The 23,101-nt window shown below is 44.6% G+C and overlaps 6 protein-coding genes across 6 annotated transcripts; 4 read left to right on the top strand and 2 right to left on the bottom strand.

Annotated features, from left to right (window-relative positions):
• Positions 1-7,774: 7,774 nt before the first annotated feature.
• Positions 7,775-8,327, bottom strand: LOC6592292. Its single transcript, XM_002018375.2, has one exon. The coding sequence runs from the start codon at positions 8,225-8,227 to the stop codon at positions 7,868-7,870; it is 360 nt and encodes a 119-aa protein (XP_002018411.1). The 5' UTR covers positions 8,228-8,327; the 3' UTR covers positions 7,775-7,867.
• A 444-nt stretch (positions 8,328-8,771) lies between these two features.
• Positions 8,772-9,455, bottom strand: LOC6592293. The gene is made up of 4 exons (XM_002018376.1): positions 9,408-9,455; positions 9,198-9,353; positions 8,981-9,145; positions 8,772-8,921 (listed from the first exon to the last, which is right to left on the bottom strand). The coding sequence occupies exons 1-4, from the start codon at positions 9,453-9,455 to the stop codon at positions 8,772-8,774; spliced, it is 519 nt and encodes a 172-aa protein (XP_002018412.1).
• A 472-nt stretch (positions 9,456-9,927) lies between these two features.
• Positions 9,928-10,922, top strand: LOC6592272. The gene is made up of 2 exons (XM_026986265.1): positions 9,928-10,040; positions 10,102-10,922. Exon 2 carries the CDS (start codon positions 10,278-10,280, stop codon positions 10,851-10,853), a length of 576 nt encoding a protein of 191 aa, XP_026842066.1. The 5' UTR covers positions 9,928-10,040; positions 10,102-10,277; the 3' UTR covers positions 10,854-10,922.
• Positions 10,923-12,474: 1,552 nt separating this feature from the next.
• On the top strand, positions 12,475-13,934 carry LOC6592273 (origin recognition complex subunit 4). The gene is made up of 2 exons (XM_002018378.2): positions 12,475-12,673; positions 12,731-13,934. Exons 1-2 carry the CDS (start codon positions 12,482-12,484, stop codon positions 13,907-13,909), a joined length of 1,371 nt encoding a protein of 456 aa, XP_002018414.1. The 5' UTR covers positions 12,475-12,481; the 3' UTR covers positions 13,910-13,934.
• A 281-nt stretch (positions 13,935-14,215) lies between these two features.
• LOC6592274 lies at positions 14,216-15,088 on the top strand. The gene is made up of 2 exons (XM_002018379.2): positions 14,216-14,416; positions 14,480-15,088. The coding sequence occupies exons 1-2, from the start codon at positions 14,231-14,233 to the stop codon at positions 14,912-14,914; spliced, it is 621 nt and encodes a 206-aa protein (XP_002018415.1). The 5' UTR covers positions 14,216-14,230; the 3' UTR covers positions 14,915-15,088.
• Positions 15,089-16,142: 1,054 nt separating this feature from the next.
• On the top strand, positions 16,143-22,662 carry LOC6592275 (rhythmically expressed gene 5 protein). The gene is made up of 3 exons (XM_002018380.2): positions 16,143-16,786; positions 21,406-21,592; positions 21,757-22,662. The coding sequence occupies exons 1-3, from the start codon at positions 16,673-16,675 to the stop codon at positions 22,350-22,352; spliced, it is 897 nt and encodes a 298-aa protein (XP_002018416.1). The 5' UTR covers positions 16,143-16,672; the 3' UTR covers positions 22,353-22,662.
• The last annotated feature ends 439 nt before the right edge of the window (positions 22,663-23,101 follow it).

Genomic DNA, 23,101 nt, shown 5'->3' with positions numbered 1-23,101 from the left:
AGAGGCACAGTCCCAGAGTCTCAGAGTCTCGGCTAGGTGAAGTAGGTGCTGTAGGTTACCCGAAATACGGCCGGGACAGAGATATATGTATATGAACCCCGAGCCAGACACTTCTTGATGAGATTTGAGCTCATCAGGCAGAGTGTCTGGCGACTGTTTTGCTACCTCTGTCTCAGAGTCGTCTGTACCGTACCTCTGTCTCTGGCAGATGATGATGAATGGGCCCAGTTGACATATGAGGGTTTTAATCGTCATAGAAAACCTACGCATGCGATTCGAGCATTAAAAGTTTGAGAAACCAGAAATCAGAAAACGAAGAACAGAACCAAAGCCTCATTTGGTTGATAGGCAGGGGTGGGGGGGGTTTGAGTCCTACGACTGACTGCCACTCCCACGCTCCCTTTTCTCTGTAGCCTTGTTATCCTGATCGCTTTGTTCAGGACAAATTGGCGGCATCCTTTTTAGTGTGCAACAAAAACACTTGACTTTCAACCAAAATGATCAACGTCATCATCCTCATCGATAGGTGGATCGACGAGCGCCTCATCAAAAGGATAAATCGGCTTTCAACAACTTTTTTTCGCCTTTTGTTATGTTTTTGAGGGAAATGCCGAAAAGAAACCAAAGCCAGAGCCTGAGTTGGAGTTGGAGATGGAGACTTGGCAACAGCAGCAAATGTCAGTCAAGGGGCATTGATTATGATCATCAAATTATTGAGCGCCTATCCGCGGAGACCCGGAGTTGAGTCCGGTCCGGTTGGGTTCCCTGTCTGTGCCACAAAACGCCCCCTTCCGCAGCGAAATGTTGGCCTGATGAAGACATGTACTATATAGATATAGATATAAATATAGATGTGTGTGTATAAAAATGCTGACACAATCGAAGCAATTAAATCGTATGACGCTGCCCGAAACCCAAACTCGAAAAACCAAATGCAATCGAAGTCCGACTCCCGAGTCCGAGTCCGAATCCAAGTCCCAGTCCCAGTCCCAGTCCGACTTCAGAGTCAATCGAAGAGCAAGAGCCGGTGAAGCTAGAGGTGAAGACCTCTCGAGGAGCGGCAGGCGGCGATCTCAACAGCGATAAATTGTTGTTTTCGAGTCTTTACAACTTTAACAGGTGAGAAAATGGGTTCACTGCGGCTGCCTCCGTTGCTCTGGCTGGAACATGCTGATCTCATGCCTCATGTCATGCGTTGACTCCACTGGAGTTGCTCATTCATGAGTCCTGCTCTGCCCCTGCCCCCTGCCCCCTGCCACTGCCCGCAACTCTTCTAATTCGATTGTCGATGCCCAACTGATGCCAACCAATGATGATCGGGCCCAGAAGTCTCTCGGATCTCTCATCTCCCATCCAGCCTGGCCAGCGGCCATTTATTTCCACAACGCAGCAAATCTTGGTCGACTGGAGCGGCTCTCGTTTGCCATGTGTGGACCTGACCGCTAGTGGATAATTTCACCCATAAATTGAGCCCAACTTCCGTTTCGATTGCGTGTCCGCGATAAAGGTTTTCCACTCGGTTCGTGTTCTGTTTTCGGGTTTGATTTAGCCGAGGTCATTCATGAATGGTTCGGGATTGAATGGTAACTAGAGTGAAGGGTGGAGTCGATCCGCTTAATCTTTGATCGGTTTCAGTTCAATTGGTCGTCGGAAAAGGGTGGAGCTGGAGGAAAATCCACAAAAGAGAGTGAATGGAATGGTTCAATGAAATTTAGAGAAGTCGGAAACAATTTGAACATTTTTAAACATTTTAAACTGCATTCAAATATAATACAGGGAGCATAAAGCGTATATAGATTAAAAAATTAAAGATTATATTTGTTTAACATTTTTATATATTTTTTAAGGAATTCCAAAGTAATTCCCCTAAAAGTAGGCAATACAATCGATTACTTGAATTATGGAAATTTTGAGGGAGAGAAATATTGTTATAAACACAATGTATTCAAACTAATAAAACCAATAGATAATTATAGAAAAAAACAAGGCACCATACTATATTTCTGATAGAGTTTCGCAAGTCTAAAGATTGACGTGATTCACATTTACAGATCCGCATCGATCGAGTTATGAGTGCAAATATTGACTAACAATTCCACACGAAAACAAGTTTCAAGCTGTTCTGGATTTTATTCAATAGAAAAAAAAGCAAAAACACACACAAAGATCAAAGCGGAATCAATCAGCCGGCTTCGGTGGTGTTTATGCAATCGAATGTCTCACTCCGAAACAAAGCCAATTACATTAATTACACATGATTTTTATTTTTCTCGCTAGCAGAACAATCGGATGATAACAAGGCAGCATATCCACGCTGAGCTGTCAATATTTAGGGATATGACTTTCAGATAAGAGATGTGGAAAATATGGAAAATATCAAACAACGCAATTGGTTTATCAGTACAGTTTTGTTTTTAGATTTTTTTCGAGTTTTCCACGCTGGCAAGGCTAGCGGCAAATTGGCGGCAATTTATTAATTCAAAATGGCCAGTAGGAGAAAAAGCCAGACAGTGTAAAACAATAAAAACAAACAAGGAAGACTTCCGAAGTTTTATATACCCTTGCATATGCCTCGTTCTAGCTCAAAAAAGCCACATTTATTTAGTTACAATCTCCTTAAAAACACACAAATTTTTCGAACAAAACCTTTCTCCAATAAGTAGTACTGGAAAAAAGACTCCTTGTTGTCTACCAAATCCAAATACAGATGTTGATGCTGATATACCTAATGGGCTTGGAAATGTCACATTCTTTGGTTCTCAAAGCATTGCTGAAAATCATAATACCCTGGGAAAGGTTATATCAATGTGGAGAAACGCAAATCCTATTTGTCAATTTATTTGAGCAAGTATGCGTGCAATCGCAACAAGCAGCAAACAACAAAGCGAACAGTCAGAGCCACAGCCACAGCGGCAACAAATGTCAATTGCTTAGGCAAAATTGCGCATAATTGACATTTTTCCAATTTGCTCATTCGTGCTGGAAGTGCGGGGGGGGGGGGGGGGAGGGGAAGAGAGCCCAGAGAGGGAGAGGTCATTGTTAGATAGTTTTACCCCCAACACACGAACTCCTCGATTCCCTCCGTCACGCCCTGGACTATAAAACTGTCGGCGGCAATGATTTAATTTCCCAAATATTTTCGAACATAAATTCAGAGGCGACGGGGAAAATGGGAAAATCTGACCCAAAAGCAGGGTGTCAAGTGGTAGAGAAGGAACAAGATGCCGCCAAAGTCGGAGGGCATGAAATCAATGTGCAAGATTTCCAATGGTTTATGGTTTGTTTTGCGGCCACTCATTAGCCTGGCCAACTGCCTTGGCCCTAACCCCGAACAAACCTCTGCCAGCGAGGGTTGCTACAGTCCCTCGTCCCTCGTCCACATCCTCGTCCTCGCCCCGGTCTCGCATCGAATGTGTCGCATTGTGTGGCTTCCATAATTATGAACCTTTTGTTGCTCAATCTGCTGCAACACTTGTTGCATTGTCCTGCGCTTTGTGTGTGGGTTTCCATAATTTCCGCCTAAAAGGATTTCACAGCTCATAGATAATCCCATTGGCATTTGAATGGGAATCGGAATGGGAATGGGATTGCGGCTGGACGATCTATTGTTTCTGCCAGACAGAGGCGTTGGCTCCCAACATCAAGGGCTCCCCGTTAAGATTTTCCTCATCCAAAATTTCCAGATACTTTAAGATATTTTAAAGAGGATTTTCATACTCTCAGAATGAGGTTGAATCTTCCTTTCTGCTCTCAGTAAACTATTCAACCAATTCTGTACATCTTTAACTTACTTGTTCCTGCCTAAGACGGTTATCTTTTATCTGATAACATTCTGATCTGTTTAACTTTGTGTTTCTCTTACACTTAGACCCTTTTAGATGCGTCTATGTATATCATTTGATTCTGCTGGGACGTTTTCAGTCGTGGAGATATTGGTTAGACCTTCTGTAGATATCCTCAGTTCCATTTTGGCATTTTTTGTTCCCACTCACCTACTTTTACAACCATACTTTCCATTCGGCCCAAGTGTCCCAGCCAGTCAGTCCCAGATGATGCTCCCCAACTCCCCGCCTGCGTAGGGTATTCTAAGGCTGCGTGAGATGTCTCCAGTCGTCGTCGTCGACGCCACTGACAATGTCATGATGGCGTCTTGAAAACGTTGAAACGGAAACGTAGATGAAATACAAATACATTGTCTGACAAGTTGCCCCTTTCCGTTCTGGCCGTAGTCGTAGCCTCGCCTGCCCCACGGCTGTTGGCCATAGCGATAGCGTGCGTGGCAGTGGCAGTGGCAGTGGCGGTGGCGGTGGCGGCAGTGGTGGCGGCAAAAGTGGCCCCTATCATTATGCCTGTCGTCTTAGCCGAAATTGGTCGACGAAGCAGCCACAAACAACAAAAGTTTCTTTCATTGCGGATGCTCTTCCAGAATGGGTTCCTCTCCATCTCCCTCTCTCCCTCGTCTATCCCTGATTTCTAGGCCTAAATATATTTGAGTTGAAAGATTCAACATTTTTTCCCCATTTTTTTTTTTCGTTTTTTCATGTTTTCTGGGGTTTTTTTTTTTTTGGTAGAGGAAAAAATTGATTTACGACTTCCGCTGGCAATGAAAATTCACTTTGAGGCTTTGAAAGCACTTTTGAGCTACTTCTGTCCATGGGTCCGTTGTGATCGCCGATTGAGCGCTCTAGCCAGAGTCCGATCCCGAGCTGAGTCCCGAGCCCAGGTCGGGGCTCAGGGTGTTCATTTTTATAGACTCATTTAAGGCGATTATTTAGCAATTTTTAAAGATATTTCTTCCCTGGTAGCTGGCTTTATTTTCGCACACAGAGACAGAGACTCTTGCAGGCGGCGAGCCAGTTAGTGGCGAAATTTATGGCTCAGAAAGTGAATCATTTAAGTTAATGACTTTCAAACGTGTTTCACACTCAAGTGCGAGAGAGACATACAATGGGAGGCTGATGGCGAGGTGAGGGAGATAGGCGATGGCTGATTGACTTGACTCACTGGGCAAGACAAGTAGCCGCAGTGATTGATAATGCGCTGATTGAATTATGGCCATAAGTGTAATTTGGCCAGTGGCAGTGGTGGCAAGGCCCCAAAAACAGGGGTCACCAGACAAGCCTGCAGGCCTCACAATTGTCCTCGTCGGATTAATAATGTTTTGGCCAGAAGCTTTTCTACATAAACATCCCTTGATGACCTATTTCTTATAATGTTTCGGCCTGGAGTAGTTATGGTATGGAGTTATAGCTAACCCCCTGCCTAGCTACACCCCTGACTCCCAGTAGGCACTGATTCACTAACAAATTTCTAGGCCTAGGCCACCTATCATATTTGTTGCTGCTTTCCTCTCCTAAACAAGAGATTCAAATGGAAGTTTGAAGTTCAGATTGTGTCTGCCCAGCCTGGGGGCGTTTTTGGGTTTTTTTCCTTATTTTTGTTCAGATCTGAGCTGAGTTTTGGTTTTGTTTTACGTTTTCAGGCGTCTTTTTGGCGGCAAATCAAACCGAGCTAAAGAAATTGGCAAATTGGCTGACGGCCAGTTGTCGGCGAAACCAAAAAGAGTTGCCTTTTGTGTGGCTCCAACTTTGGCTCTATCTAAGTCCAAGTCCAAGTCGCAGATGAAGATGGAGCTGGGGATGGCGATGGAGTCCTCTGTCTATGCGTGCCAAAGTGCCAATGGCGTTTTAATTCGAAGCTGAAGTTTATGCCGGCGTCAGCTGCCGCCACAGACTGGGTATCGTTTATGAGCTGCCGACTGCTGTTGACTTTTATTTATTTAATGTTTCGGCTTTAGTGTTTTGTTTTTTTGTTTTTTATAATTTTATTTGGCTTTTCCTGCCTTGGACAGAGCAGAGTACGAACCTGTTCCCGACCTGGCTACCTGCAAAAACAGCACCGAGTGGAAGATCGATGCAAAACTGGATTAAGTCCCTTTTACGCCCTAATCCGCACTGGCCCAGGCTCTGGCCCTGGACTCGGGTCATCGTGTAATGGCTAAAAGAGTGAGAAAGAGATACAGAGTGGTAGCACGAGTAGGCCGGATAGCGAGAGAGAGAGCAGGCGAATCCTGCCCTAGACAGAGACATGGCGCCAGTCAGTCAGTCAGTGACCATTGTCATGTCATTGTCCCTCTAATAGGATCAGCAATGCTGTCTGAGCCCCGGCGTGAAATCCGCAAATGTATGTTTACCTTTGGCCCAAGGACCCGAAAAGGGGTTGGCACTGCACTGCGATGCCCAATTCCACTCACAGCCCACTCCTCGTGGTAGGTGTCTCTATGTTTATTTGTTTTGTCTAAGGCCGTAACTTTTTCTGCCGTTTCTTTCTTTTGTTTTTACAGAATATTCGTTCTCAGCACTTCCCAACTTCCCAAAAACAGACAGAATCAGCCTGATCTTGGGCTGAGATGATTCAACAAAAAGAAGAATCATTTTTGAAAAAGTTCGCATCGATGTTGATGGGAAAATTGTGCAAACAATAAGAAGCGCAAAGCTCTCGACTCAGAATCAAGATATGGCACAAACACATACTCAAGTGTCCGTATAGAGGAAGATACATTGTATACATTGTATGTATAGGAGTATTCCCTGTATATATGGATCTGGCCATCATTATGCCTTTCGATAGCAATTATTTGCTACCGTTTAATTGCGCGACGAGCGATTTTGTGGGCCGCTGTTGCCTGATATTTCACACGAGTTCGCGTTCTCCTCTGCCGCTCCACCTCCGCCCACAGTCATCGCCCATGCCAATGCCCACTCGAGAGCAGAGTTCCAGACCCCTGAGCCCCATTTCGTCCAGCCCCCTGTGAATGCTGTCATGTGTCTAATGAGTCGCAAATACCTGCGCTCTTCCCGCTCTACTTCCAGGCTCCATCGCCTTCTGGCCCAATTCCGAGGCATGGGCTTAAAGTTTTCCGTCTCTTTGTGTAATTCGCACACTTTGTATGTGCAAGAGGGTTCTGGCCATGTGAAGGTATTGTGGGTCTGCCAACTTTGGCAGTAATTTGCATAGGGAACTTTTAAATCATACGGATTGAAAATTCACCCCCCATGACACCTCAGTGGACGTGGCTTTGAGGGGCAGCCTTGGCGAAGAAGAGCAGCTGTCGCGGTAGACACATTCATAAATATACATTGCTATGTAAATAGATTCCAGGATTCCGAATTATTCTGAATTACTAATCGACTGTTCACTAATGACTGTTTGGTCACTGGATCTCTGTATTATTACCAATAGATATATTTTTATGATTTACTCTCCGCTAAAAATTAGTTAATTTTTTCCTAGTCGTCTGTCGCTTTGATTGGATCACTTATTCCAATCATAATCCAGCCTTTAGGCTTCCATTATGCCAGCCCATATATATGCATATGTACTCGTATGTTGTTCAAAGTACCCATTTGATCTGCAGTTCAATAATCCAACATATGGATATGTATATCATATCAGGCTTTTGTGGAATATTTCCCAGTTTATGGGCCATATTATAAACCGTTTCCATACTGAACAAACGAGACGAGTCATTCCGAACAGACGTGATCACTTAATTACCTGTGCGAACTATTCAACCGAACTGCCCGTATGTAGAAAAACCCCCAGACCCCAGACCCGAGACCCGAGATCCCCGGAGAGGGCTTCTACTTCTACTTTCAATCAGCCGACAAAAAGGAGAACCGGTTGCCAGTTGGGCTGACATTTTCACCTTGTTAATTATGCGCACGGTCATGCAAATCTCGTAATGAAGTGACGGCCATTGAGAGTTGCATTGTCAGCAGGCGATGATATTTTAATCGTATGTCTTGTACAAATATAGATATGGGGGACCTCAACTGGCGGAACTTCAATGGCAACTAACTGGAGCCTAGCAAAAGTGCTGGCGTGTGGGCTTGACGCGGCCGTACTCTCCGTTCTCAGTGGGTGAGGCCTTGCAATTGAGAGCATCTGAGTCGAGCTTCTCCTGGCGCTCCAACAGAATCCGCTCCGCATCCTGCTTGGTCACCGTGTGCTTCTGGTGCAGGCGATGGCGACGGGCGTAGCGCAGAAAGTGCTCGTCCCCATACATCTGACGGCTCTCCAAGTAGATCTGGGGAACCCGACCGTAGAGGAAGGCCTGCATTTGCGGATACCACGATAACTGCTCCTTCCACTGTTCATCGATGGCCTTTATTTGAGTGTTTAAGTCGCGCTGGTAGCGCTCCTTTGCGACCAGATCTGCTGGCATGATCGGACAATGTCGTTGTAGTTGTAGTTGTAGTTGTAGAACTGGCCTTAGAGGTTCCAGTACGAGTGTCAGTATCTGGGAATATGGCAACTTTTGGATGAGCCCTCGTCCAGGGCACATGTGATTGGCAGCTGAGTCGAGCGTTCCGTTTCCCTAATCGCATTAGCAGAGCTGGCCAGAAACCACTTGACAAGCGACAGGTGCCTTCGGTCCAGGTCCAGTCGCTCCTAAGCTGCCACCGACAGCTGTGCGAAGAAAACTCCCTCTTTTTTTGTCAGAACTCTATATGAAAAAAGGTGAACGAACAGAAAATAAAGCTATATCGACTCGGCTATTGATTCTGATCAAGAATATATGTACATATATACTTTATGGGACACATGTCAACATCCACCTCAAAACCAATACAATGTATCCCTAAACTCCTCGAGTTTTAGGTTTAAAAACAAAGATCCCTTTGAAAATCGAGATGCTTTGTGGAGACACGACTTTAAAGACTATTTAAATTTTAACCACATTCCGCTTTCAGAACCGATCCGTTTATTTAGCTTTTGGTAAAGTAGATCATTACATCGGCCCGCGGAATGCCATCGACAAACCAGGTGGTATTGAGATAGTATCGGCCATCCGGCACAACTGTCTGGATGATATTGTTTATATGCTGAACGGGAATCTTATCCAAGATAATATCATGCTAGAAACGGGGGAGACCATAAGACAATTTTTGCTTGAGAATTTAAGAATTGCACTCACGTGATAGGGGCAGGTGTGGTTGATATTCGAGAAGTCGGCGAATGTTTGAAAAATCCAGTTGACAATGACGTTGCTTCGATCGCGTAGGAACTTACAGGCATCGAAGCGGACATCGAAGTTGTACAGGATTCTCTTATTCTCGCGCATCCTTATCTGGGCATTGGTCTGCAAAGATCGAAAGTTACGTGGCCCGGCTTGTATGAAAAATCCCCCTTACCACGGTGTTAGTAATCGGCAGCTTGTGAAGTTTGGTTTTCAGCGACAAGTACTTATATGTTCGATTCACAGATCTCAGATAGCAGTAATCAAAGTCCAAAAATACCCGATCCCGCACCAAGCAGCGAACATTGTTGAACTCAAAGTTTCCGCAGATCTGCTCGTATACAACTCCTCAGTTCTCATTCTAATATATATTTCGATTCCTTACTGCGATCGGTCCTATGACAATTAGTATAAAAAACCGCAGGGTATTCATTCTGGAACAAAACTGAGAATGAAACTCGAATAAAACAAATATTGTACTATACTCCGAATATACTATAATTATAATTAATCGCTCCATTAACCCTCCTAATCAGTATACCCAAATATCGATTTCCGAAATGTGGAGGCCCATTAGCTCAGGTTTTTTGGCTTTATAATAACAATAGCATCGATCAGTGCAAGACAGTTGATCCACCTAGTCAGAACAATTAATACAAGCCCGATAGTACAAAAAATTGGCAACGTTAGAAACAGATATTATAAGCTAGTCAGTTTCCTATAAGATTAGTGTTTTAACAAAAAAGGATAGTCCGCGCCTTTGTGAAAAACTGCAAGTTCCTGTTTGTTCGAATTTGAAATTCACGTTTAATTTGATTTTTGTTTCATTCTCCATTATGACATCGACACGACTCACAGTTCTATTACACAACAACATATTTTAGAACAAATATGTTTAAATACATAAATTGTCTGTTCCTGTTGGCCTTGGCCTTCATCGCCTGGACTGTTTGCTGTTATTTTCATGAAATCGAGGAACAGCTGGGCACCCAGGGATTCGATGTGGAGCTGTACTCAGGTGAGAAGGAGCGCATCACGAGTACATATCCTTCCGTATATCTATATATATTACATTACAGAACACCCTGGCTTGAAATATAGTCAATTGCCTTGCAAAAACATCCCGAAAGCTGTTCCACAAACTTTTCCTACCGTTGAATTAATATGCAGCTCTTTCATTGTCTTATGCCTGACATATACCTGGGTCAAGCTTTCGACGTTCTTGGTCGAGCGGACAGGTCAGTTTTGGCAGGCCATGAAGCCGGAGGAGGAGGACAGGCAGGTGAAAGAGCAACTGATGGAGCGACTTAACAGCTTGAAGGCCGAATTTCAGATGATGAGTGAACTGCTGAAGCAGCACCAGCCCAGTGTTGATTTGGAGCTACAGACCATGGGCACCCTGGAGCTTCAGTCCCACAGTGGCCGTAGCTCTTTAGAGGTACAGAAATGTGACAGTGGCTGCTCGGAGGTCCACCAACTGCCCAGTAGCAGTTCATGCAGTAATCACTGCAGCAATGACGTCCCCATCAACGAACTGTGGAATCAAAAGAATGACGTCTGCTCGATACGTGGTACCCCCAGATTGCCGGACGTACCGACGGTGGACCAGGACACGCAGTCTAATTACATCTGTACCAGCCAGATCCACATCGGTCCAAACATGTTCGATACAAAGCCCCTCAACTTGGAGCTAATACGCCAGTCAAGGCTGTTCGCGAGGAAACCGAGTGTATTCCTCCAGGTGTCTGATAATTTCATTGCCGGACCCAGGGACAGGCCCCGGATAGGAGGCAGCAGTTGCACAATTGCCCTTCCACCGCCAAACATGTGAGAATGTGAGAGCATTTGATAAACCGAACTAAATTTAAAAATAAAAGGAAAGGTTTGGACTTATTTAAAAGTGACGCCCTTAATGCAGAGGTTTATTTCCCTACCTCATATCTGCCTTTCACGCGTTCACAAACGATTTTGTTTAGGTCAAATAAAATGGCAGCAATGAATCAAGATCCATTGAACTGCAATAATTACTTAAAAGTTCCCGCATTTTTGTGTTATGTATCAATAGAAAATTGGAAGTACCAACTGAATTTCGCGAATTCGTCGTTTTTCGCCGTTAGATTTTTGTTGATTTTGAAAACTGCTATCGATAGTTATTAACGATAGTACTATTTGTTGCTTTGCAGCCCTGGGACATTTATTTGGTATATTTTAAAATAATCGATAATCAATAGCAGCATCGATAACAATTTTATAATCAATAACAGAATCGATTTCAATTTTATAATCAATAACAGCATCGATTTCAATTTTAAATCTAATGAAATCTAAAAACATCGATGATTCACATTCAAACAATTTCTATTTGGCGCTCAAGTTTGGTGGGACTTTTTTGGGATTTTCTCTGGGATTTTTCCTCGCCACAATGTCCTTTTTCCCCTCAACAATGTCCCTTACGGCGCATTCCATACCACTCACGTTTTCCTACGTGTATGCTGCTGGCAACATTCAATTTGTATGGGCCAGACTCATGTGCCGTGAAATCGAGCAGCATTGTTCCACAACATTGCGCGGATTGAGCAACATTTTGCATACCCTGGGAAATGGATATTATAGAACTAAGAAAATGTTTGTCATCTAATACACCAATATAGGCCAAAACTAGTCAGTTTCTGTTTTAAATGTATTTCAACGATATTTTGAAGGCTTTGGTCTTCTTACAGAAACCAAGAATGGGTATCGGGATCGAGATATATTTAGAAGACCCTAATCATATGCATTAATATGTCTTAAACATAACAATCTGAGATCATTTATATATTAATTACGTTTTAAAACAGCTGGGAAAAACAGTTTCTTCATATATGTACATATATCAACGAAATAGGGTATACCTGTGCCTAAGCTCCGGTTGACGTGACATTTTTTTTTCTTAAACCTTGTTTTCTACACTATACAATAAAAGAGAGAACTTAAAAGTAGTCAATCAGGTAGAAAATGTATTCATCAATGGCCTTAAATTATGTGGGCAGAGCAAAGGGTTTTAGTTGGCCGGCATTATTCGACGGAATATCAAAATTGAGCAATATGAACGACTATCCTCTTTAGTTTGTTTTGTTTGACCCTTTTCGCTAAAACCTTTTTTTAGACAAGATCCAATAAAAGCATGTATTAACAATAAACCAGTTAAGTAGAAAATAGGTTCATAAATCGTATAAAATTATGTGGGCATAGCCAAATGTTCTATATAGATGGTAATATTCCACGGAATATCAAAAACGAGGAATATGAATAATTATCGGTATATTTTGAAAATGAGACGGTATATTTCGGTATTTATTTGAGTTGGTAATAACAACAATGAGGTATATTTATGGTATATTTTGATATTTTTGACGAAGTTTCAGTATATTTCTGATTGTTGTTTTTAGCGTCGCGTTCAAAATAAAAATAAATAAAATAATGCCGGAGGATGCCCAGGAATTGAGAAAAGCTAGGCGGTTCCTCAAAGAGCGCCTTCAGCGGGACTATACCACTCTGCGAGGCTACAAAGAGGAGCGCTCCAATGTGCGCCAATTGCTGCAGCGTACCGCGGAAATGGGCGAATCTAACTCCTTGCTGTTGATTGGGCCGCGAGGCGCTGGAAAAACGACGGTATGATAAAATGAACTTTAATATATTTGTATCTGAAGCTAACCAAAGTCCTTGCAGCTCATAAATGCAGTGCTGACAGATCTACTAGTCAACAGATCGTTCGTGGAGAACACGCTGATAGTGCATCTCGACGGGAATCTGCATACAGACGACCGCATTGCACTGAAGTCAATTACGGTGCAGATGCGGCTGGAGAATGCAGCCGACGGCAAGGTCTTTGGCTCGTTCGCCGAGAATTTGGCTTTCCTTTTGCAGTGCCTCAAGGCGGGAGACAAGAAATCCAAGAGCGTTGTCTTTATTCTGGAGGAATTCGATCTGTTCTGTACACATCACAACCAAACGCTGCTGTACAACCTCTTTGATGTCTCGCAGTCGGCCCAGGCACCGATCTGTGTGCTGGGAGTGACCTGCCGCCTGGATGTGATCGAGCTGCTGGAGAAGCGCGTCAAGTCGCGGTTCTCCCACAGACAAGTGTTTCTGTTCCCCAGTGCCGACCAGTTTGAGGCGTACACAAAGCTCTGCCAAGAGCTCCTTTTGATACCCAGTAACAGTGAGCTAAAGGCGAGTGCCGACCGCATCGACAGCCTGTATCTGCTCAAATCGGAAGCTCTCAACTTTAATCGGAACCACTTCGATGGCGTGGAGTATGAGTTCGACAACAAATTCGTTGAAAATTGGAACAAGCACCATGCCAAAATGCTCAAATCCTCACAGGCCCAAAAAACATTTCAGATGCTCTACGATTTCGACATCAGCGAAGCATTCCTGAAGAACTTCATATTTCGTCTGGTAGCGCAACTAAAGCCAGATGCTCCCCACATCACTGTCGACCAGCTCACGGCCCTGTCTGCCCAATACGAGGGGGATGACAAGATTGACCTGCTCTGCGGCCTCTCTGTGCTGGAGCTGTGCCTCATTATAGCCATCAAGCATCATTCGGAGATCTACGATCGGGATCCTTTCAACTTTGAGATTGTATTCGCGCGCTTCTCCAAGTTTGCCAAGATCTCAACCACAATGCAGAGCGTGGAGCGTTCGATTGTCCTGAAGGCGTTCGAACATTTGCGAATCGGGGAGCTGATCATGCCGCTCTCAAACAGCGGCGTGGGTAAGGTGCAGAAGGAGTTTGAAATGCACAAAATGGCCTTGACTTACGGCCAGATTCAGCAGGCGGTTCAGCGGTACCAGGCCTTGCCCACGGAGGTGGCTCAATGGGCGCAAAGCTCGCTCATCTAGTAAGGATCTTTCTTGATCCCACCAATTCCTTAATCTTTTATCTTATTTATTTTTGTAATATTTATAATAAATTAGGTTTTTATATTCAACTTGTGCTTGTTCTTGTTCTGTATATAACGAATTTCTATATATGTATGTATTCAGGTCAGGCTGAGCTCTTATCTGGTCCGAGTCGAAGCGGATCGATAATGTTAATTCCTGGAGCCACCCGCATGTGGTTTATTCAGACCCATCCGAAATATCTCGAAATGTGGGTGACTTTCCAATATAAAAGACGTTGCGGTGGTCACAGCAGTCACGCTAACTTGGAGTGTCATCAGCATGAGATCCTTAACTGTCCTAGGAGTTATCCTCCTGCTGGTGCTCGTGGCCACCAGCCAGGCAGATGACAGCCCAGGATTCTTTCTGAAGATCACCAAGAATGTCCCCCGCCTGGGTAAGCGAAGCGAAAGCTTTGGAATGAAGAACCTGAAGACCATTCCGCGCATAGGACGAAGCGAACAGCAGGTGAGTGACGACCCAATAAACCTTTTCACAACATTGCTCTCAAAACTATTTTTTATCCTTTAGACCGCTGTGACACCTCTGCTGACCTGGCTCTGGGATGTGGACGTGTCGCAGCCCAGCAAGCGGCGCCTGGCCACAGGTGAGGCAGCTGGCCAGGAGCGAGAACTTACCGTGGTTCAGCCGGTAAATGCCAATACCCTGATGGAGCTCCTCGACAACAACGCCATTCCCAGCGAGCACGTGAAGTTTGTGCATTGGAAGGACTTTGATCGCGCCCTCCAATCGGACACAGATCTGTACGCCAAGGTCATTCAACTGGGCCGCCGCCCTGACCATCGTCTGAAGGAGGATCTCAACTTCAACAGCTACGTGCCCATCTTTGACGGCAACGGCGACCAGAACGCCCCCTTCATGATGTACAACAACAACGAGGACCGGGATCTGTATGGCGGAGGCAATCGCTACGATCGCAACTTCTTAAAGTACAATCATTTGTGAGGAAGAAGTGACATATGATTCAACAGTGAGAGCTCTCTATAGGCATCTCTGGAACTTTAGGTGTCCGTGGGTGAAATCTTTCACTGCTTATACCATATGCGTGTGTGTTTGTGCATTGCTAATTTATTTTTATGTGCGCAAATCTTGAAATAAAGTCGAGAATACCAAAGACCATTGCTCTGGAGAGCCTTTCTTTATCGGGTCCCGGAAGGCAGTCCAGTCCCCCAGTCTCTGACTGATTGCAGTCCATTAACGGTACGGTTCTTCTTCTGTGGCACCATATAATCGCCCTGGGGATGTGTCAACAACCTAACGGCTTTCTTCCTCCTCTCTTTTTCTTTTGAAACGACTCAATGGAACGATTTCTGCTTATCAAATTTATGTGACATTATATATATTAGGAAATTCCAGCCGTTTTTAAATACAATCGCATTCCTACGGGGAGTTGGGGATCGTTTCGGGACTGGTCAACTGGCTCACCGCATTTTGCTTTATAATTCAATTAAATGAAGTTCACGCAAATTGAATTCGCAAACAGGATCGTGTCCGTCTGGCGCCGAAACATTTTAGGATTTGATGTATTTATTTTGTTTAATTAGCGATCCGTTGTTAAATATTTGACATGCTATTGTTGCTGTTGACCAGAATTCACCAGCCCAGCCTGGCAATTAAAAGTCCATAAACAATTGGAAATTACAATCCGGGCTCGAACTCTGTATATCGGGACAGACTCCATGACGACTCCACAAACTTGACTTTGAAATTTTTGCAATGCCCGGCATTGCTGTGTTTTGTTTTTGATTTTTCGAATTGTTTTTTTTTTTAATTTTTATTTTTAGTGCAAGCGTAGAACAAACAAGTTTGCTATGAGAGCGAGAGAGAAAGAAAGAGCGAGCGCGAGAGAGCAGCAGAAAGCTTACACAGCTGCATATATTAATGCAAGGTGAGGAACTTTCAAAAAGCCCTCTTAAAGTTTCTCTTTAAATATGCCGCAAAAAACTGGAGTACCGGGGACCGAGGCTGCCGTACCTTTATTTGCATATACCTTTGACAAAGCCAACACAACACACACTCTTCAAGCGCAGCTTACTCTCCCGCTCCCACTCGCGTACACTCTCCTGCGCTGTGCTCCCCAGCATTGGCGCTCGCTCTCTCCCCACCCAAGCTTGGAGCATAAATACGTGTGCGCTTGCGGCTTCGATTGAAGAAGACTAACAGACATTGTCGTTGCCGGTTTTGTCATCAACGCTGTTGTGGTGTTTTAGTGGAATTTCGACGGATATACGGGTATACGTGATCGTGTTAAAGGCGCCTCCCACTCCACCGCACGCGCCCCCCTGATATGTGAAACGAGCTTTTTGCGTTTCAAGCTGCGACGAACAAAAGAAGCAACAACAAAATCAATAGATAACACAAAATTAGCCACGCTTGTTGTTTCGGCCAATTCAATTAAGTGCGAACAAAAGAAAGTCCAAGCCCAGTCCGGGGACCAAGTGATAATCTATCAAATGGACCACAAAAGCGTTTCCTAATTAAACACGAAAACCCAATAAAAAAAATTAGCCCCGAAAAAGAAAGTCTACGCTGGACACAGGCATTACACAACAAGAGCGTGCAATTGACCCAGGCCACGGAGCATACGGTGCAGAGCACGGATCAAAGGCTGTCAGCGTCAACCTATTGCTTAGTGTGCAGTACGCAATACGCAACCTCCCTCCCTGCCCCCAGCAAAAACAACAGTTATTCCACAACGCAACTATGACGACTGCGGTGAAAGTAATCTTGGCCTGGTGTCTGGTGAGCGCATTCGCCATGCAAATGGGATCGACATCAGCCATACCAATTTGGGAGTTTTTGACGCGCAACGAAAAGGTAAGAGCCAGACGGAACACTCAATCGGAGATATATTCAATATTAGCATATATTGTATGACCATGCGATTTCAAAAGCTATGAATCAGAGTTCCTAAAATCCACATCCACAATTTTGAAAAACTAAAAAATGGGTTTATAGCTTCCTCTCTTCCTGTCAACGCTATATTTTCGAAAGTCTCAAAAGAAGTGCTAATTGAAAAAAAGAAAGCTTTCAGATCTCTAGATGCTTTCAGTATTCACAAATGTATGGAGACTTCAATAACACCTCGTATTCAGAGAGAACAGCTGCTTTAGTTATGATCGGAATCACCGGATTGTCCTTGGCATTGTGCATCTGTTGAATCTAGCACGACACTGAATGCCTAAGTGGAACATAATCGATATAAATATGAGTATTGATATTGATATTGTGATAACTTCAATGAGCATCGTAAACATACTAATTTTTGCATATTAACGGGGCTTTCTGCTTCTGCTTCTTGTCTTTTCTTGTTAACGCATGTTGGTCGCAATATGCATAGATACTCGTATCGTTGGATCGTTGGATCGGCGATCTAGCAGTGCCCATGCTGAAATAAAAGCAATCAAAACAAAAGAAATTAATATGGAATATGAATGGATAACAAGACTCTGCTCGATGGTATCTTCAAAGTCAGTTGGCAGTGAGCGGTATTTGGTCGCTCATTTGCATAACTTTACCGTATTCGGTGCCCCCCTTTGGGGGCGCTGACAAAGAAAACACAATATACAATATATACTTCAGATCAGAAGAACACGGACACAGTCCTTGGCATAAATATGCCCCAAGCAGACTGTGAGTGTGATCTTGACATTGTGCGTTATCAAAAATGCGGCAAATACTTCGCGCCAATTGCCCATGATAATGACCATCGTTAGAAATACCGGCTGAGCCGGTCTACTTGTTTCGTTCGGTCTGAGTTTGTTTCGTGGAAATAGACTTCAAGACTTCACGCGATTCCCACTTTCATTCCCCCTGCTTCGAGCAGGTTCGAGGCTGAGACTCTGTTTCAGCTCCCAACTATTGCCAATATATACAATATACATATATGCATATCTCGTTTTCTCAAGCGATGAGCACCGCTCTGCTGTTCCCCCATAGAAAGGTTATCGGGGCGAGCTAGCCAATCCCCAGCAGCCTTCCGAATTAGCCAAAAACAGGTGGGACGCAAATGAGCTACGAGCGGAGTCACCAGAGCATGGCCCAAACATTAATTTCCATTTATGGCAAACAACGGTTTCAATTTACATTTGCAATTGCTGTAAATTGGCCGAAACCCCCTTTCCACCCCCACCCGCCCCCTCCGTTTTGAAAGGATGAAAAACAACTAAAAGCTTTTCACTTTTCTGCACAAATGTTTGTGCAACAAAGCGTGACAACACTGCAGCAATTTTCTCTTCTGTTTGTTCATTTTTTAGCTGTTGTTTTTTGGTTAATGAACTCCAAGGCGGAGTTTGTTTCAAGAGAAATATAAATACATTTGCTGGGATCTTTTTTTTTGCATGTGTTTATTAATTAATTGTTGGATTTCAATGTACGAGGTGTATATATAGCGATTTGCCCAGTCATTAGACTTTTTTGCGTTTTCTTTTTTGGCAGCGCATCAATCTGAAAACCTCTTTTTTTTGTGCTGGTGCTGACCGCTAAGCACGCGAACTGCGCCTTAAAAATCAAAGCTCCGAACAATAGAACCCCAGAGAACAGAACTGAACAGAACACAGTGTAAGCTGATCCAGCTAGAACTGATTGTATGCCATATCCGGCACCCCCGCAAATGAGAAAATAATCTCGGAAAAAAGCCCATTATATGCCAAAAAAAAATAGCAACGCAATTCTCGATTCTAAAGGCGGGAAGAGAACAAAACATTTGTTGGGTTATTGATGATGACGGGTATTGCTTATGTAAATCTCTAATTGCAATTAAAATTCACTTTCCAATGCTGCTAGCCCCAGCGGGATCCATTAATAGATGGGGGTTTCTTCTTCCTGTTTTTGATGCTGTAGTTTCTTTCGACGATGCTACTTTTTACCGTTTGCAAAGCTTTCGATTTTTCGATTGCAAAAATAAAAAAATAAAAAACATCCATTCAACATTCGGCTTTTTGGGGCCTTTATGTTTTTTATGGGATGCAAACGCGTTTAGCCGGTTTGCGGTTCGAACTTCAATAAATAAATTATGTTCGCATTACGTTTTTTTCGGGTATTTACGTAAAATATGTTAAGATATCGCCGCAGATACAACTCGTAATGGGAACGAACCCTTTTTCCAAAGTGGCTAATCGAACGGGACCAGGTCCATAGCATTCCAGAGGAGACAACTCCGCTTCGGAGTCTCATTACGATTTCTTCAAGCTGCTCTCTGCCGTTGTTTTTTGTATGTTATGAAATGATTCAGTTTTTTGTTTATTTCTTTTGTTGGCCATTTCGATGTTTCATAATGTAACCTGCGCATATCAACAGGTTATTGAACTGATCCGTTGAACCGCCTCCGCCAAGGCGGTTGAGGAGGAAGATCTTTGATAGCTTTGTTGGGCCTACGCCCATTTATTTGTAGTTCGGGAAGCTACCAGATACCAGAACAGCGACAGCCTAATTTGAATCTTCTCTCATCTTTGGCTTTTTCAGTTTTAATTGAATATTCCTCTTTATTTATATTTATATGGGGAAGCCGAGTCAGAGATCTAATTAGTTGCGGGCCAAGAGAGATGGTTTTAGGCCAAGATCAATTCATTCTCTAGACGTTCCCGTAATTGCATTCGATGTCAGCTTGATCACTTAGCTGGAAGGCTAATAAACTACAGCCTCCGCGACGATCTTAAATCTACATATCTATATATAAAAATATATAGTATGTGTGTATGAAATGTGCATACATTATTGAGGTGTATTCTGTACGTGACTTTGACAACTCCCGCAAAAGGCTGATTGGAATTTTTACCTTATATTTTTACACCGTTTATATGCCATAAATTATTTAGATAATATTTTGTTTTTGTTCACATTTGTTTCTTTAATGTTTAGTTTTTTTTTTTTTTTTTGGAGTTCTGGCTAATTATTTAATTGTGTCAGGGCCTGGACCATAAAATTTTGACAGAGTTATTCGAATCAGATAACGTGCTGCATGACGTACTTTATTTTACATATAAATACATACTAAACAGTGCGTTTCATAGTTACAGATAGACTAAAAAAGATAAGTATAGACCTGAAAGCACTGTGAAAGCGGTTGGATTATATTTCGAACTATTTCTGATAGGTCCAATCATAGATGATGATTAGCTCGAGGGTCCATTCTATAATCTGTCTCCTCACGATAGGTTTTCTTATCTTTGTTCTGCGTTAGACCGATTTATTATTGAATAGGTTGGAGCTTCAAAACGGTACATGGTATTCGGCCTAGCCTCAATCTTTTGCGACGTGCTGTACTTTTGCACTTGTCGGAATGGAATTGAGTAATTTGTTGTTGCCACAAGTGCATGAAATGTTTAGCTTTAAAAAAACACTCAAAACACAAAGCGATAGAGACAGACAGAGATGGAGATGGAGAGCTGAAGAGCGTGTGGGAAAGAGATAGAGGGATGGTGATGCATATTCGTATCAATTGCATTTTACATTTTGCACACGTTTCTGTGCACACTGCTGTTCGTCTTGGCCTGGCTTTTGGCTCTTGGCTCTTGGCTCTTGGTAACGGTAATTCGTAAGTTGAGCTTCATCCAACCGCACACCTTTGCCCCCTCCCCACTACTGCTGCTGCTGCTGCTGATGATGGTCGTCTCCTCCATTATGCAAACGGCGTAAAATTGTAAAACGCCGAAACGAATCCAATGCAAATGAAGCTCTTTCGTGCGCGCCGATGTATGGCTGTATGCTCGATGGAAGGGGATCAAGGGTGCCCCCGGGACGCTAGACACTGGACACTAGACACCTCCCCAATAGCATACCAAAATAAACAATGACCCAGAATTGATTCCCAGATCTTCTTACTTTCATTGCGTGCGATTCTGTTTTTCCCGTTCATTTGTTGATCTGTTTTTTTCGGCCGGTGATCGGTGCTAATGGGCGTGAGGGAAGATCCGGATTTGGATACAGTATTTGGGGAGTTTCTGTAAATTTATTATCATTGGATTAGCATCGAACGACACACAGCTCAACCGCTTGACGTCACCTATGAGAAGATGGGGATATCTGTGAAATTCCACCGCAGTCAGAGACGCAGAATGTGTCATCTATGTAGAACATTCGGTGCTAATTAAAAGTCCATTCAACGCTCCGCTAGCCACGAAGAATAGACAATGAGGGGGGCCGCTCAGTTTGGCTACTGAACCGTAAACCCATCCACAGCAGCGACAGCGCCAGCTCCAGCGGCAGCCCCAAAGTGGAGCACACCCACGCCCCATGGCAGCAGATGCTTGCCTTCGGTAGGGGATTGCGAGACAACATGCGAGAGGCTTTCGAAATGCATTTCGTTTGTGCAACGAAAGTGCAACCATCCCAGCGCTTCGCTACTCCCCTGCCACCGCTGACTCACACACACGCACTGCTGCTACTGTCATTGCCTAATCTAATCCACCCTCTGGCCTCTTTTTTTTGCTTTGCAGATGTCTTACCTGTACTCCACCTTTGCCCAGCTGGTAAGCGTGCACTGCAAATCGACGGTGGGCGGCGGACTCCCGGTGAACCAGTGCAAGCATAATCTACTCGGCTACGGCTACGAGAAGCTGCAGACACTCTCAGACGCGCAGCTGGAGGCACTCGATCCCTATCAGCGCGATGCCAATGAGCTGAGTAAGTACTCGTGTCGCGTGGGAAGCCAGACCAGGCCAGAGCAGACCTGGTCTGGCCAGACGCTGGCTTCCGCATCAGAACTTCCGCACTGCAGAATCAACGTGTGGTCCAAGTAGTACGTGATCTGATTTCTGTTTCTCTTCCCGTCCGCTTCTTCTCCGCAGTCTGGTCATCGATCATGCGGGAGCATCCGAGTGCCACACTGATCACCACGCGGAAGCCGCTGCCGCCGTTGCCCACGCCGCCAGCCTCCTCGCTGATCATCCTCACCCACCAACAACTGCCGCAGCAGCAGGCGGCGGAGTCCAACGCGAACCCGCTCTTCGACAGCAATAACGAGCAGAAGCACCAGTATGCCATGGACATGGACATGGCCTACGGCTTTGGGTCTTCCTCTCCAATGCATCCCCAACAGCAGCAGCAGGCGAGCAGCGAACTGCCGATGGCCCTTGCCCTTACTGGAGAGCCGCCAAAGACCTACCTGAGCGGGCCACTGGTTTTCCGGCTCCGACCCGATGGCTCGCCCGTGGAGGAGGACCAGAACCGGCCGCTGCCCCACGACGACGACCTGGACATCTTCCGCCTGGGCCTGGCCGCAGCTGGAGCCGGAGGTCGGCCGCGCGCCACCATCCCCAACAGGCACCGCAAGATTGCCACGATCAGTGCCCTGAAGCAGCAGCACTTCGCCTCCATGCTCCAGCGTGACCTGCAGCCCCCCCACCAGATACAGAGGCGACTGTTCCGCCAGCAGCTGGCGTAAGACCCACACGCCTGGTGGCGTGGCCCTAGATATAAGTCTTTTGTGTGAGGATTGAATGTGATACAATATATATCTGCGTGCATGGATGAGTGCGTATGGTGGAGTGTGCCTGAGAGCCTTCCCTCGTTTTAGTTGAGGAGGAGGAGCAGGAGGAGACACTTCTTGGATGCACTTTGAGCTTTAATGGAATTTCGACCGTATTCGTACAACGTTTAAGTTTTCTTTAATTTTATTTATTCGCGTGCATTAGCCGTAAGATCAAATACAAGTAGAGATTCTTGAATAATAAACAGCATAATTATTATCATTATTATTTGCTTGTTAATTCTGAATGGTTGGAGATCGTCGTCTGCACTTGACGATCCCAACAAAGACGGAGATCTGGGAGCTCTGGGAACCGGTTGGACATGTTAATGATGAAAGTCGCATCTTTGGCAATCCAGTTCCTTGTCGCACACACCCATCGCATGCCCATAAGCTGCACGCGAAAGCCTTATTAACCCACTTCGTGCCTGGAAACCTACTTAAAGCCGAACAATGGAGATGTGCAGCCCGTTCGATGGGAGGGCAGATCCGGTTTGACACTCTCCTAATCCCCCGAACAATTAGAACCCGCCGAGTTTGGCAATTACAATGCGATGTAACTGGTTGGGCCGCCTTCCCGTGATGGGCACATCAATCTCGGATATCCGACAATGCCGCCTTAATTGGGAACGTACGTCACCACAGCTGAATGAATGATTGGCGGG

The sequence above is a fragment of the Drosophila persimilis genome, unplaced genomic scaffold, assembly GCF_003286085.1.
Source record: "Drosophila persimilis strain 14011-0111.01,24,50 unplaced genomic scaffold, DperRS2 tig00000002-arrow-pilon, whole genome shotgun sequence".
Taxonomy (NCBI): Eukaryota; Metazoa; Arthropoda; class Insecta; order Diptera; family Drosophilidae; genus Drosophila; species Drosophila persimilis.
Note: the sequence above shows the minus strand (reverse complement) of the source record. Positions and strands in the feature narration are given on the sequence as shown.

Bases quoted from the DNA above. Each gene is read 5' to 3' on its own strand.
- LOC6592292 (XM_002018375.2), bottom strand. From the start codon at position 8,227: ATGCCAGCAGATCTGGTCGCAAAGGAGCGCTACCAGCGCGACTTAAAC.
- LOC6592274 (XM_002018379.2), top strand. From the start codon at position 14,231: ATGAGATCCTTAACTGTCCTAGGAGTTATCCTCCTGCTGGTGCTCGTG. The intron at 14,417-14,479 runs GTGAGTGACGAC...TTTATCCTTTAG, and splicing joins TAGGACGAAGCGAACAGCAG to ACCGCTGTGACACCTCTGCT.
- LOC6592275 (XM_002018380.2), top strand. From the start codon at position 16,673: ATGACGACTGCGGTGAAAGTAATCTTGGCCTGGTGTCTGGTGAGCGCA. The intron at 16,787-21,405 runs GTAAGAGCCAGA...TTTGCTTTGCAG, and splicing joins TTTTGACGCGCAACGAAAAG to ATGTCTTACCTGTACTCCAC. The intron at 21,593-21,756 runs GTAAGTACTCGT...TCTTCTCCGCAG, and splicing joins GCGCGATGCCAATGAGCTGA to TCTGGTCATCGATCATGCGG.
- LOC6592273 (XM_002018378.2), top strand. From the start codon at position 12,482: ATGCCGGAGGATGCCCAGGAATTGAGAAAAGCTAGGCGGTTCCTCAAA. The intron at 12,674-12,730 runs GTATGATAAAAT...AAGTCCTTGCAG, and splicing joins GAGGCGCTGGAAAAACGACG to CTCATAAATGCAGTGCTGAC.
- LOC6592293 (XM_002018376.1), bottom strand. From the start codon at position 9,455: ATGAATACCCTGCGGTTTTTTATACTAATTGTCATAGGACCGATCGCA. The intron at 9,354-9,407 runs GTAAGGAATCGA...GTATACGAGCAG, and splicing joins TTGTCATAGGACCGATCGCA to ATCTGCGGAAACTTTGAGTT. The intron at 9,146-9,197 runs GTAAGGGGGATT...CGATCTTTGCAG, and splicing joins TGCCGATTACTAACACCGTG to ACCAATGCCCAGATAAGGAT.
- LOC6592272 (XM_026986265.1), top strand. From the start codon at position 10,278: ATGAAGCCGGAGGAGGAGGACAGGCAGGTGAAAGAGCAACTGATGGAG.